Source organism: Leptosomus discolor, chromosome 2 (genome assembly GCF_034619465.1).
Source record: "Leptosomus discolor isolate bLepDis1 chromosome 2, bLepDis1.hap2, whole genome shotgun sequence".
Taxonomy (NCBI): domain Eukaryota; kingdom Metazoa; phylum Chordata; class Aves; order Leptosomiformes; family Leptosomidae; genus Leptosomus; species Leptosomus discolor.
In genome coordinates this window covers 125,080,301-125,096,219 of record NC_141392.1, presented here as the reverse complement: position 1 = coordinate 125,096,219, position 15,919 = coordinate 125,080,301, and the positions used below count along the sequence as shown (strand labels likewise).

General features: G+C 39.3%; 1 protein-coding gene across 1 annotated transcript in view; it reads left to right on the top strand.

Moving 5' to 3' along the window:
• The window catches only part of MSRA (methionine sulfoxide reductase A), a 291,532-nt gene that overhangs the window by 136,601 nt on the left and 139,012 nt on the right, over positions 1–15,919 (top strand). Inside the window, exon 3 of the mRNA XM_086461695.1 lies at positions 4,739–4,858. Coding sequence (XP_086317821.1) covers positions 4,739–4,858 — 120 coding nt within the window. The remainder of the gene's footprint in view (positions 1–4,738; positions 4,859–15,919) is intronic.

Here is a 15,919-nt window from a genome sequence, read left to right as displayed (position 1 = left end):
ATGAGTATGTTCCCCAGTATTTCCTTTTTTTTTTTTTTTCCCTTTCTCTTAGGAATGCCTCTGGAAACTCTAACTCTAAAGCTGGACTCACTTCACCAGTACTGGGGATTATGCAAATTATTTCATGAATAGTTTAAAATCACATTCATGTTTTCTAGTTTCAAATTATAATACGGGTGGCTTATTTTGCTTTTATGTTTCTTTTCCCAGTGTTTTTTGCTGTTTTTTTTCCTCTCAGTTTAATTTAATTTAATTAATTTAATTATTTATTTCTTTGTTTTTCTTACTGGAATAGTAATAATTAGGGAAAGTAAACATTTTGTACTACAAGACCATGTGAAATCTTGAACCGAGATTCTTTCCCTATTTTGGTAATTGCTGTTCATGTTAAATATGGCTTAAGGCAGCCAGTGCTCTGAAGAACAGGCGTTCCGTGAGCTGATGTGTCTTAACTCCAGAATGTTATGTGGGGTTTTATTGTTAATATTTCTCTCCTTGTGACAATTTCTCTGTAGAACGTGACACCACTTTAGCAGAATAACAAACATCAGCCACTGAATGTTTTAATACTGTGGAAAGCAATTTAGTATCTGTTGTTGTAAATTATGTCCCTTTACTAGCCGGTTGTTTTATTATGACAAAGATTTCAATTTTATCTGTTCTCGTGGATGTGAGGATTTATTGTTTGTGCAAGGTGCCAGCATACTCGAGAAACGATGAGAATAGTTCACCAGGAGAATAAAATATCTGTCTCTCAGAGGAAGGAGGGCAGAATGAATTCAGATATAAACTGGAAGGAGAAAAAGTGAGAGAAACCATGATGAGGATGTAGGTCACTAGGTCAAATCCAACAGGTCAGAGAGGGGTATCGGTGAGAGGATCCTAAATAATTATTGATCATGGAGAATCAGTGACCACTGCCGTGATGATCAGTAATTTCAGACAGTGCAGTTAGGGATTTATTAAGCGTTAAGATTCTTGAAATAAATAGGCAAATAATAAGCATTTCTACTTTGTATTTGCAGTTTGGCTCATATTTGAACTCAAACCTGAATTTGGGTTGTGTCCTTATTTTTGGGTTTGGTCATTTGCACTCAGGTGTGGCCTAGGAGTATGTGTGGGAAAGATTTTGGGTCTGTACCATTGCTTGGCATAGATGAAATAGCTGATTCACCACCCCTCAGCATGCTTGTCCAGCCAATGTTTGATAAATTTGCTACTGAGTCCTTTCTGCAAGGATCTCGGCATCACCTGCTGCAGACGCAGCTGGGTTTTTAGGCAGCTGGAGATCAAACTTCCCTCATAATATTAAGGATGTACAGCACTGAAGTGTTACTGTTGGGCAGAAGTTTATCTTCCGTGCTTCACCTACAGATACAGGCTTAGGATCTAACAAACAACCCACAAAACAAGTTAAAAGCACCCTTGGAAGCAGTCGAACATTGCCTAAGTCTGACCACTTCTGTGTGAGTTCTGATGCCCTCTTCTGCTCTCTGCCTAGGTCCAACCACCAGAAAACTACTGAAAGATACCGTTTTTTTCAGGACAATACATTTGGGTGAACACTGTCATGGAAGGTAGAGAAGAACCTCATGAATTCTGACACCACCAAGTTCAGACAGTCCTAAAAAATAAGCAGAATAACTGGGCAGTGTGTGTAGTTAAATATCTAAATTTAAGACAGATGAGGTTTAAGTGGATCCTGCCTCCTTCCTCTTTTGGGGTTGTATATCTAAATACAAAATTTTCTTATGTTGACAGAGTAAATTATGATAAATTATCAGAAGGAGCAAAGTCTGTTAGAGCAAACTGGCTGGCCATGGAAAAGCTGTGTTCCTAACTTTTTGCTATCTTGCAATGGAATGGAAATACCTTTTTTTTGGAACCTGTGATAGACTTGATATGCAGTAGGTCTTTCGCATAATTAAACAATTGTCCCACTCATGGTTTTTAAAAATGATGTTTTCTCTTCTGTGTTGACTTTAGCAAAATCAGATGTGTTTTTCAAATAGATTCTTCATCACAGTCTAATTCTGTAATGCCTTGAAAATGTCATAGACTCATAGAATGCATTGGGCTGGAAGGGACCCCCAAAAGTCATCTAGTCCAACCCCCCTGCAGTGATCAGGGACATCTTTAGCTTGATCAGGTTGCCCAGAGCCCCATCAAGCATGATCTTGAATGTCTCCAGGGATGGGGCCTCCACCACCTTTTTGGGCAAACTGTTCCAGTGCTTTACCACCCTTATGGTAAAGAACTTCTTCCTAATACCCAACTTAAATCTGCCCGTTTCCAGTTTAAAACCATTGCCCCTCATCCTATCGCTACGTGCCCTTGTAAAGAGTCCCTCCCCAGCTTCCCTGTAGGCCACCCTCAGGTACTGGAAGGCCGCTCTAAGGTCTTCCTGGAGTCTTCTCCAGGCTGAATAACCCAAACTCTCTCAGCCTGTCCTCACAAGGGAGGTGCTCGAGCCCCCTGAGCATCTTCGTGGACTCCTCTGAACCTGCTCGAGCAGGTCCATGTCCTTCTCGTATTGAGGGCCCCAGAGCTGGACGCAGCACTGCAGGTGGGGTCTCACCAGAGCAGAGTAGAGGGGGGGGGGGAATTACCTCTCCTGACCTGCTGGCCACGCTGCTCTTGATACAGCCCAGGATGCTGTTGGTCTTCTGGGCTGCGAGCGCGCATTGTTGGCTCATGTCCAGCTTTTTTGTCCACCCGTACCCCCAAGTGCTTCTCCACAGGGCTGCTCTCAATCCCTTCATCCCCCATCTTATATTGATTATGAGGATTACCCTGACCCAGGTGCAGGACCTTGCACTTGGCCTTGTTGAACCTCATGAGATGTACCTGTGTTCATGTGAAGTTTTACCTGTATGTATGAGAAACACGGATAAAAATACACTTCTGTGTAATTATTTGGTTAGACTCAAAGGCTGTGTCTAAACTATGTGTTCGAAGGCTGTCTTCACAATGGAGCAGGGAGCACTTCCCAGCTCACTGCTCTAGGCTCCGTCTCACCTGTGACCCGACTGCTGGGATGAGACATGGGCGTGCGCTGTCCCCGTTGTACATGCTCCAACTTCTGTGGGAAGGAAACCTGAGTGTCAGGGGTTGCTGATGTTCTCCACTTACGCTCTTGGTTTGGACAATGGTGGGTCCCCAGCTGCCATTTGTGTGGTGCAACATAGGCAGAGTGATGTGTGAAAACTGTCTCAATTGGCTGGATCTAGGGGCATAATTTTTGGAGAACTTAGATTTAATTGGGATAAAACAGTGACATCAGGTACAGAAATATATTGCGGTTTAAATCACCATTAGATAGGTGGTGTGTGAGTGCCTGAAAAATTTTCTCAAATGACAATTCTTGATTGTTCTTCCTGCAAAACTATGAGGGAATTTCAAGAGAGGTCCTACAGCAGTTTGCCACCAGCCTAATTTACCCGAGGAACCCAAGTCTGATAGCCATAGCTATCTCTGTCATCAAGGGAGAATGAGTGTAATTTGGTCAGCAATTTGTATCTTCTGTGGGCTGGATTGTCCTCAGGAGATGCCTGCCTCTTTCCATGGGCTCCTGGAGCAGGCCAGGATCCTAATTTATGTGGCTTGCTTGAGCACTTGAATTAGAAGGAGAAATTTGGGTCATTACTTCTGTAGTTCTTGATGCATTACAACTTTAATTTGAAGTTTATCTCTGAAGTTTCAAAGAAAGAATATGCCTTTGTGAGCCATCATAGTTGATAGAAGGGACTGCTTTGTTCTTCTAGTTGTACTTTGAAGGAACATTTCTGTAGTTTTTTAACCCGTCATATTTGCAGTGTTATCAGTAGAAAACCCATCATGGATCATTGGTTTCTAAGTGTATTTAATATTGAGCTTAATTTTTTACTGCCTTTTATTTCAAATGTTTTAGTAAGGGAATAATAAAAGGAAGTATGTTATCACTGAAGGAGAAAATACATCGCCCATAATCAGGGATGAGCTAAATCATGCTAGAGTGTACATGACATGTTTTGGCTTTAGAGAGTCCTCCAGATTGTAGCGAACGCTTCCTAGTACTTAAGCCATCAGAGAATTGTGAATGTTAGCATTGTTTGTTCCTTCCCCCGGCTTTCATACAGTGTACTTGATTCCTGTTACCAGGAGATGCTAATTCACACCTGTTGACAGTCAGGTGTCCTTTGATAATTTGACACATGGGTGAATAACTACCAAAATTTGTCTGAACATCAAAATCTACTGCATAAATTGCTAAACTAAAGCTTTTTTCCTTCTATATAGCACATAATTGAATCCATTATTACTGCCACCTTTAAAGACTGCATATACCTGAAAGCAGAAAATTAAATAACTGTTTGCCATTAATACAAATTATTGTGTTTTGACAGGTTGCTAATCAATTAAAGTAAAAATGGTGCTGTACAAATAGCGCAATTGCCTTTTAAGTAACTTTTTTTTCTAATGTGCATGAGAGTTCTCCCTGTTTGGGCCTTTGAACCTTATAGGATTTGTCCCCTGTGATATGTTAATATTCAGAAGCATAGATAAAGCATTATTTGAGTTGTGCTCTGATGCAGAATGGATTTCTCAGTAGAGTTACTCTACACATAATCTTGGGAAACATTTGACCATCATGTGCTGGCTCTAGATGTTACTTCCACTATGGACTGTAGCAATTAATGTGCAAATTTAGTATTGAGCAGATTTTGACGTAACGATGTGTACTTTATGCAATATTCAGGTATGGGCTGTTTCTGGGGAGCCGAGAGGAAGTTTTGGAGACAGAAGGGAGTCTACTCCACTCAAGTGGGTTATGCAGGAGGGTATACTCCAAATCCTACCTACAAAGAGGTCTGTTCAGGTAAGTCTTTCTTTCTGTTTTTTAAGGATTGTGAGTAGAATCCTGTCAGATTATGAGTGACAATGAAGAGTAAAATGAGTGACTGCAGCAACTAAAGGGATTTAGTCAACCCTGGTATTGGCCTTGCATCCTAAACTGTAATGAAATCTATGGTATGCCCATCCCATTGTTATCTCCTAATAATGAATGAGTTAATGTATATACAAATATTCTGGGGAAAAAGAAAAACAAGTTTCTTCAGGGAATGAATTCTGTTTCAAATTATGCAAATGTGTTCTTTAGAAAAAGCATGAGTTTTGATTTTACTTTTGTCTGTACCCGAGTAGGAACAAAAATCAGAAAGCACATATTCTTTCTTTTTCTTTCCATATAACCAGGAGGCTGTATGGAGAAGTCTAAGTTTCTCATTTGCATTATTATCAATAATTTGTTAAATTTTAATACAGCTCAATGCACAACATCCTATCATTTCCACGCCAAACCCTTGCATTTATTTTTCATTGCACTCTTATACTGCTCCTACAGTACTAATAACCCAATACAGTTTCTTTCTGTGATCTAAAACATAGAACCACTGGCAGCCAACTGACTAATGTTGCTGTTAAAGCAAATTCTTGCTTTCCTATACTCGCTGGTGGAGAACAGCTTGGAGGTTTTCTTTTGGTTTATTTTCTGGTTAACACTTTTTATGCCAAATGCTGAAGTTGATATACTGTTCTCGCTGACAATCTGTCACATAGGCTTGATAGAAAGAGCGTAAAAAGTTCAGTGGCACAAACAAATAACGGACACTTTAGCAACTGTGCAGAAGTGCTGCAAGGTATCCAAAAAAGCAGAAACTTTCTGGAAATAGTAGGAAATGTTTTAAGGTGGTATAGAATAGACTAGGCTAGACTAGATTAGACTAGACCATTTCAGTTGGAAATCTAGTCCAACTGCCTGACCACTTCAGGGCTGCCCAGAATTTAAAGCATGTTGTTAAGGGCGTTGTCCAAATGCCTCTATTTTATAGACAATACTGTACTAATTAGAAATTGCCTTATAAATGCTATAGAAAACATACAGATTAGGGAGAAGTTCCAGTGAGAACGTATAGCAATAGACATGCTCCTGAGTTCAAATGTTTAGTGTATAGAAATTTAAAAATATGTAGAACAAAAAAAAAAGGACGCTATGCTTTTAGCATTAAGTGATGTACAGATACCCCGAAATCCTGCAAAACGCAGCAATAAGAAGCTTCATCTATGGAAGGATCAGTGATGCCTGTCTAATTTATCCAAATGTTCTATTATTTCCTGATACTTCTGTGCTCTTGTATTTTGTACAAGTATTAGAAAGAAACTTGCACTATCTGTGATTTTAATAAGCATATATGGTCCAAGACCTATCTGGTAATTATTGCCCACTCTGTTTAATGGCCTGGGTGTTAAATAGTTAAATTATTTATATAGAATAGGGATGTGCAGCACAACTTCTTTTTCCCAACACACAGTTCCAGTACACCGAGGGCAGTTAGGATGGACTGTAGAGTGTTTCTCCAAAGATAGTGGGTGCTGGCTTTTGGCCAAGGGGAAATGGGAACACGGGACAAGATGGAGTAGCCAAGGAAGTGAAAAAAAAAGGTACCATCTCTTTTAATTATGTGCAGTATAGGCTGGTTTTATATTTCAGAATAACTCTATAGTATTGTGAGATTTGCATTTGATTGAGATACTTTGGAAGATTTTTGTAGCTACTTCATGTGTTGTAGTTTATCAGTAGTGGACAAAAATAAAAACGGTAGCTAAATAATAAGAATCCTGGAATAAAGAAATGGGAAAAATCTTTGAAGTCTGTTTTCTGATGGTTTTTTTAGTTAGATCTGAGTGCAAAAACACAGCTGAGGTTATTTTACTAGTGTTTGTTTTTATTCACATTTGCATTATGCATGTTTATATGCCTCCAGATGCTGGACGCTGGAGGATTTTTTTCTCAGAGATATCCAGAAGCCTAAGCATATATTTCATAGCCTTGTCTGTGTGAACATAAATGGGATGTGTATGTGCTACACATTTCTGTTCCTATTGTGCTGCTGAGCTGAGTTGGAGAATTTACTGATTTCTGCATGCTGTTTTTTTCCTACTTATCTTCCTCTAGCTCTATTTTATTCTGATTTCATTCTGATTTTTCTTTGGCCATTTTTTTTTCCTCTTTGAACATACTTTTTGGATATCTTTTTAAAGAGAGCTCTCACAGGCTCCCCTAAGATATTGCCATCTGGCTGTTTCTAGTTGCCATAGTTTTCATTGGGAAGAACAGTTCTTATGAAATAGTAGACTTCAGTTACGTACTGTGTGATTGCCACTTCCTTATTCATCTGTTCTGGCAAGATCGTGTCTATGGTAAACACTTAACAGTCATGTCCTCTAAATGCAGCTCTAGAAAGGACATCAGTGCTGTCTAAACAGTATCCTCTTGGCAAGTCTTTGAGCTTTGCTTTCAGCCCATGCAGTCCTGAGAACTGCAGGAAAGTTATTTTAGTCCAACACCTTTCTGGCACTCCAAAGAAAAAAAAGGAACAATTCTTTGGATGAAACTTTTAGCACTTCTTCTAAAAGCACGTTGTCAGCTAGACCTCAGGCAAAATGGTGTGGATTTAGTCTTTTCCCCATGCTAAGGTCGCTCAAAGCATATCAACCAATGGTGGGTTTTTTGATTCAGAAAACAAGAAAATGCGTAGGATTTCTTTCTTTTCTTCATGCTTTTAGTATATTTTCAGGAAAGGAAGTATTGTGTTGCTTCAAGTGAATATAGGTCTGTTTTCCACATCAGTGGTGTTCCACTTTTCTGCCATGATCTTCGTTTGATGGACCTCACTGGGAAGCAAAAGTGATCTGCAGACCTAGTGTTATGTGGGGGGATGCCATTTTCCTTACAGCAGCCAGGTGACGGCTGTGCTCTTACAACACTGTGTTGGTACCACATGAAAACTTATGCCTCTAAGGGCAAACCTCCAACCTGATAAACCTTGAAGAGCAGCATGATTCACCTCTCCGTTGGGGAGGTAGAAAAGTCATGATTCTGCTTGATAGGGTCAGATTAGCATTATCGTGTTCAGATGTAGGATAGGTCATTTGAAGATTCTTCTATCAGTTGACATGGTATTGACTTGCTAAACTGATGTTTAAGAGAACATTGAGTTACTTTGATACTTATGAATACAGTGCTGGAAATTATTTTTACATTTTGTGGTGACAACCAGACAGATGAAAATCTGAAAAGGCATTCTGGAGTGCATGAAGGATTTTGAGCTATTTTTGGTGCATTAGCCTAATACACAAATACCCCATTTTTGGCCAGCATTAGACAACCCAGGATGTTCATTCAGTGCGAAACATCTTTTCATATTTTGCTTACAGATGTTCAGAACAATTCTGTTTATCTGTATATTCATAAGCTTTTTGAAATCTGCATATCTCAAGTGGCACTGAAATCAGAAGGGAAAAACTCTGTTGTTGTTATTCATAAACTGGTTATGTACAATTACCATATGCAGCTAACGATGGTTTTCTTGAAAACAGGGCAAGTTTATAGGCTTGTGGTTCAAACTGTTAACATCTAAGCAGGTAATTTTATTTTGTTTTGGTTTTTTTCTTTGTTTATCTTCGGTGACTATAATGCAAGACAAATAGATGAGTGTGCCTGTTTATTGTCCAATATTAGTTGGAAGGCTTAGTGAACATAACAGTATATTTAGTTAGTTAAACCAATTTGTAATCTAGTCAATTCTCAGTACCTTTCTGAAGCATATTCTCTTGTACACAAGTCACATTTCGTAATAATTAACAGTGTAATATAAAAGTATGCCACATGACTTAGCTTCTGTGTTGAGTTACATAAAATACTTTATTAGTTAAAGTATTTTATGTTAAAGTATTTCACATTTCCTATGCAGCAAACCCACGTTTTTCTAAGGAATAGTATTGCTTCTTGCATACCAATTAGTCTTTTGACTGATTCTTATGTAGGAGCTCCAGTTCTCCTTAAAATGTCTAGGCTTCCAGAGGTCATCTGGAAGACTTCTAATAGCTGATGGAAGAGAGTGGAGAAAGGCAAAATTAATTTCTTGCTCTGTTACCTCTTATCCCTTTGGTCAGTTGGTGCTTTACAAAGTTAATTCTATCTCTACTTCATCTTAGTTATACTTGAAAGAGAGGGCAAGACAACCATTAAAGTCCACAGCAGGCTGATGGTTAGCCTTTAAGAAAGAAAACGCGTGCAGAGGGTTTGAATCCATGATGTGGGGCTTATTTGACATACTTATGCATAAACAGCATGATCATTAAAGCCAACGACAGAGAATCTGACTGGCATTTTTCACGAGTTATTAATAGCAATACAGAGAAAATGTAATATGGGAAAATATTTCCTTCTCAGATTTCCCTTTCTCTGCAAAATACAGATGAATGCCCTATGACAACCTATCAGTATGTTGAGACAGTGCCTTATGTTACTTGAAAAGCCCTTCATTTAGACGTGACAGTACTGTTCCAAACTGGGTCTGACTCTCCAAAATGTTTAAATGTATAATTAAACTACAAATATTCCCTTTACTTTCTGTAGCTTATAAAGGGATCTGAAGGTTTTCATGAACAGAAACTTAAGTCCACAAGATTAAAGTTTCCAAGCAGTAATGAGAATGGTTCAGAACATTTTCTTTTATTATTAAATCGCTGTCAAGAGAATAGATTCCTGTTGTGCTTTTGTCTGTTCTTTTTTTCTTGTAAGAACAGGATATAGGAATTTTAATGACTTATAGATTCTGTGAAGAATATCAGTGTTCACCATGCCCTTGATCTGTACAACATGCCTTGATACTATTGGCCAATTGCTCCACCTCTCCCTTTTTTTTTGCCTAGTTCACCTGTAAGGAAGGAAGGAAAGGTCAGCCAATCAAAGAAGAAAATACTGCATTGATCAAAGCTGATGTCATGGACTGTGGATATTAGTGTTTTGTATATTTTTTGTAGCAATTGAAGAACAAGATTTTGTAGAAAACATATAATTTTTATTAACTAGGCCGCAGTTAGTGTAAGTTGTGTCTCTGTAATCGTGAGATTGTAGTCCTAGGAACCTCCTAGATGTGCAGACAAAATCTTGATATAACCCTATAAACTATGATTTGTCCTCGATGCAATTGCTAAGTCATGAAATAAAACGAATGTACCAATTTCACTTCAAAAAATCATTTGCAAAGGTGACAGCAGCTGCTGCTGCAACGTTAAAACCTTGGCAACAAGAAATATAACAGATGCATTGAATTTCAGTTACCTGCCTTATTGCAGTTCTACCTAGAAAACGGTCTGTGTTGACATGACTGACATGTTCTTTTTCAACAGAAGAGCTCCTTGTTGACCAAGAAAACTTCATTATACCTTAGTATAGCAGGATACAGAAATGTGTTCTGTACATTCGTCATTTGAAAAGAAAAGGCAGAATAAATATTTTTACTGAGCACTGTCTGAAAAACGAAAAGCTCCCTGTCCACAAGGAGAGGTAGCTGCTCTGCTTAGGGAGTTCTGCTACGTCTTTAATCAAGGTTAAGTTTAGATTTCCATTTCAGAATTTGACTTCTCAGGGTTAATACTTGGCTGATTCAGACTTGAAGAAATCAAACTGATATTTGTGATTTAGATACCTGGTTGTTCCTTGCGGCAAATTTAAGATCCTGATAGACTCACTGCTATCCTCTGTTCCTTTTATCTATTTATTTTAGCGTTGCCCATAATCGCAGGCTTAGGTAGTAGTAGCAGTATAAATACTAAATGTATTATTTATGATTAACAACTTTATTTTAGTTGTATTCTGCTGAGAGGTGTTGTTTCCATGTTTCTCATCTCCTGGTTTTATTAAAGATATATATAAGATGAAAATGTGATAGCCCCAGAGGTTGAAAGAGCCATTACAGAACAAGTCAAAGACAAAATCTTCTGACCTGGAGCCTTCACTAACTTCCCAAAGGACCTTCATTTTCAGAAGAGACTCCATGCAGGATTAGGCTGCGATGTTCACCATGTCACTGTGCCTGAAAACAGAAGGAGATGCAGCAGGAAACTGCTTTTTGTTTTAGGCATGGGAACTTTGTGTGTTTATGAAAAAGACGATGTAGCACCGTTGTTATTATGGCTACTGGGGTTTTCTTACGTTTTGGTTTGTGCTATGGAGACACTTGAAAAGAAAACCAACAAGGCCAGTCTACTCAGTCGACCAAAATGTCCTCCTAGAAGCAGTGATTACTAGAGGTGGTAACTCCCTTGAGGTCACCTGGGGCTATTCGTGTCCATGAGAACCATTCTAGGTATATAATATTTGAAGTATCATGCACAAACTTGTACTAAAAGTCAAAAGAGTGAGGAAAAACAACAAGCAAAAGAATGTCGTTAGGGGTAGAGATTGGAGGAGGAAGAAATCAGGGAGAAGCGACAGCTATTGGGAGAGCATCATTCTGGAAGTGAAGCAGATGGCAGAACATGTTTGCGTTTTCCCTGTATTTCTTGTTTATTGTGGTGTGTTTGTGCCATTTTGCTGCTCCTACTGCTTATTCCCCCAGCTGAAACCTTCATGCCTTTAGTGGCACATGACTGAAATGCTTTGAGGGTAGTACGGGTATTTCTGAGAATACATTTTCCCTGAAATTGAGAGAGAACTGAAATGACTGTGTGTAAACATAGCTCACTTTGACTTACTCCCTTTATGGAACTCGTTCCTATGCTGGCACATAAAAGTTTGTAAATTGGATACTGTCTCACCAGGACGATCAAGATTGTGCATAATTCTACAAGAGACCTGCGCAGTTTCTACGTCTTGGATGAATGATGAAAACATCTAATTACAAGAGTTTAACTTTCTTCTTTTGGCTCAGCCATGCCCAAGGAGACTATTGTATCTCAGTTTTTAATAAGCAAAATTGTGATAGTCAACTTCTGCCCTGTCTTATGTTTGCAGACTCTTGTACTCTCGCAAGTTCGTCCGGGTGAGAAGAATTTGGTCCATGAGTAAGACAAGAAATTGGTCCAGTGATAGGAGAGGCAGAGCCTTTGGTGTCCTCATGGCTGTAGTGCACTGTAGCAACAGTTTCCGCATTTGATGTGAAGTAACAACAGGGTAAAGGACGCTTTGAGAAAGATTTTGGGAAAGCCAGAGCTCAAGGGAGTTCATGGAATTGCTCACAGACATTAAGAAAGGTCATACAAATCCCTTTAGGAGTGTGACACATAGTAGTAGGCAACTGCACTCATGATTTAGAGACTTACAGAGAGAAGAGAGTTGCTAAGGAAATAGCTTGTTTTCAGTTAGCTGGCTCCACTGAGAAAACTAAATAGAAATAATGCTTGGGTCAATTATTTTTTTTTTTTTCCTGATTAGTTTTGGCTAATAGAAAAATCAAAGAAATGAAGAAACTGGGACCAAGTAGAACACTGATTCTGTTTTAAAGTGTTCCTAAATATTTGGGAAGGATTAAGGTAATGGAACCATATTTTAGAATGGCACTTTGGCTTGAACTGAAAGAAAAATAAAAATATTTCACTAGGAAAGAACAACCCCCCACTTTTCGCAATTGTACAGTGGCATCCATGAAGTGAAACCATCAACAAAGTTGCAAAATTTTTTGGTCAGCCTCAGGATGACTTTTGGGAGAAAAAGGCTTGTAAAATAGCAAGAGATTACAGCTGTGCACAGCAAGAAATATGTTCTGAGAGATCAAGGAGTTCGTTTGAGGAGTCCTAACTGATCTTGGTAAAGCCAAGAAATGAAGGATCCTTCAAGGAAGTCATCTTTCAGTTTAATCGCTGATGATTTGCTGTGGGGTAGGACTTGAGTACATCCATTGTAGGTGTATTCTTTTTAGAAGAGATAAAGATCTTGCAAATGCTTTGGTGCACTAAAAAAGGCAGAGATTGTGAAGCTAGGACAGGCTGTAAATTATGATCGAGTCACAATTCCGGTGTCAGAGAAGGTATAGGATGCCATCTACAAATTTCTGCATGAAGTATCAAAACCTATTGCTAGGTAGCCTCCATCACTTTATGTTTGTATGCTGAGAGGTTGGATACCCAAAGTACTACTGTCATCACAGTAGTAAGCTACAAAGCCCAAGCTGCTGAAAAGACTATTATCCAATTTTTATTTGAATACCCAAAGTGATAGAAAATCTGCCATCACCATCAGCAGGAAACTTCCCTGCAGTAGTGGCATGCAACAGCCCTCATAATTGATTCGTAGGACTGAGCTAGATCTGTTTAACGCTGCAGCGGTGATCTTTACCACCAGAGCTCGAGGGATAAGCCACAACCACACAAGATCCTTCTGACAAAAGATAACTGAGGTACAATTGATACACAGGCTCCTGCTGTTTTTTCTTCATTGACTTCAAGATCCTTCACAAAAATCGTGTCTTCCTGTGTGAGATCTGTCTGCTCCTACAGCCTGGGCAGGAGAGAGGTTGGATCACTCTTTTCTTGACCCCAGGTTCTAAGATTTGTTTAATGAAAGCTGTTAGCCATTGCTTGACTAACTAGGTCACTCAAAGGTTTATTTTGGTCCCCATTCAGGAGCCAAATCCCCTTTTTACTTAGGTCATTTTTCAGGAAATTTCTGGGATATACAATCTCAAGAAAGGGAGAAAATAACGGGAAATTATTTGACTAAATGAAATATAACTGCTGTGTTATTTCACACCAAGGATGCATTTAGTCTAACAATCTACCTCAGAGAAAGTTAATGTGAGTTCTGTCTTCATATAGCTCAGAGCTTCCAGGTATCTTATTGATTTAGTATTTGGTAATCACTGATGGCCTTTTCTATAATAATTTGTCTATCCATTTGTTTGTTATGATTTTATTTCTGGCATTCGCAAATACAAGGGGAAAATTGTGGTTTCATTAACTCTAGTGCTGAACCTGTGAAGGAAATTTCAAAGAAAACTTTCTGTAGTTAAACAATATTTTGCTAAAGCTTATTTCATGCCAGATAGGTATCAATGCATCTGGAAATGAAGTATTTGTTCTGAGGAGTAAGTAAAAAGAGCTTCATTTTCTTGAGTGATACTCTGCCTTATTAATGAGTATTCCATAGTTACATGGTGTATCTCTGTACCATCAGTAGAGCTCAAACCAACAGGTAAGCTGGGAAGTGGATAAAAAAACAAGGTAATGGGGAGAAAACAAACAGCAGATCCATCAGAGGAGATCTGAAAATGTCAGATTTTTTTTTTTTTTTCCTTCTGAATAGTTACTGCTTTGAGACACTTCTGTAATATAACTTTGGAGGCTTTCGCTTTGGCACCAGGAAGGAGATGTTTCTTCATGGCTGCACATCGTATGGCATCAGCCTCCCTGGTGTACTTTTGCTTTGTGCATAGGAGGTGGTTTTTCTTACCCCACAGTTATAATAGTTGCTGTCATTCATCTACACGAGATTCGAATTGTTTGTGAACTGTAACCACCAACAGTACTAATACCTCATTTCCACAGCAGTGAGATCTCTTCAGCCTGGTGATATGGACAAAGTAGCCAGTCTAAGGTAACTGACCTTAAACTTGTGCTTCAAAAGGAGGAGAAGCCTCCTACATCGCATGGGATCCACTTGGAGCTGCCCTCTTAAAAATTTTGGCAAAGTCCCCTGAAGCAACGTCTCCTCTTTAGCTTCTAAAGCAGCTTCTTTGTTATCAACACTAGTGACATCCCCAGAAGAGCTGTCATAGCTACTCACAGGCTACATCTATGGCAATCAACTGAACAGGGCACAGATTTGGGTATGAGTATGTGATCAGTTGTACCGCTGGATTCCTTTTGGTCATAGCCAGACCAGTAGCCTATCCTGGACAATTCCTAGATACCGCTGAGGGTTGATATGGTACACTTGCTCAAACCCAATAAGCAGCGTGGATGTACAAACCTTGTTTAGTTTAGTTGCAAGGTGAGTTCTGTTGTGCAGTTGGCTGTACAGCCAGCAGGTAATCCTGGCCATGTTGTATTGACTAGCAAGTATTTTGCACTGAGAAACCGGGCGGACTCCTTGGACTGCCCTACTCTTGCTTTCAATCTTTTTGGAGGTGTATTGTCTATACTGACATTCACAACCAGCCCTTTAAACCCATGGATCCTAGGAGTTCTCTGGCTGGGAAGAAGCAAGAAGGAATTACCAGCTTTGCCTCCTTGACTCTGTATGCGGTGCATGCCTGGAGACACTTCTGTACCTGTTACTGAGCACAAAAATACATCGTGGCAGTGCTTGCGTACACAGGCGCCCACAGTGCTAACACACAGATCAAATCTGCCTGGAAAAAACCCCAACCCTGACATGTGGCTAACCTTATTTTTTGTCTGCTAGTTCCCCACTTGGTTTTAGCCAGTGTTTATTCAGTGAAGCGATTCAATTAGAAACTATTTTTGTTTTCTTTCTGAGGAGTGAAAAATGTTAATTGTAGCTGAAATGCCTTCGAGTGATTCTGTTCTAATGTCACATTTCCATAAAGTCTATACAGTTGGCTTTCTGCTAAAACAGTACAGCAGTAGAATAAAAATACTAAAAAAGTATCATTAATGTTTCAAATGCTAGACTTGGCATGGACTATGACCTTGCTGGGTAAAGCACAGAAGAAAAATAAGGTCCTTCCCTCCCAAAGTGTACCATATAAGACTAAGAGAAGAGACAACAGATTGCTGCAGACAGTTGGAGAAATCAAAAGAAACTATAAGAGAATTTTAATTAATATGGTAAGCCACCATCTCAGCGTACCAGTATGTACATGCCACTGCCTGTTTTTGAGAAGAAAGTGAGTGAACAGAAAGCGTTTTCAGCTACACTGTGCTTGGGTTCCCAGGCTGTCAGAAGGTTTTAAACTGGAGCGTGGCGCAGACTGTGATGGTCCTTCTTCTCAGGAGTCTCGTCAGCCATGAAAAATAGAGCTGCACTCCTGTTACCTTGTACTAGAGCATTTGGTAGCATCTGTTGTAGCACCTCTGGGAGGGGTAGGGAGAAAAGGGGCTGTAGTCACCAGAAGCATGAGGTCAGTGAGCG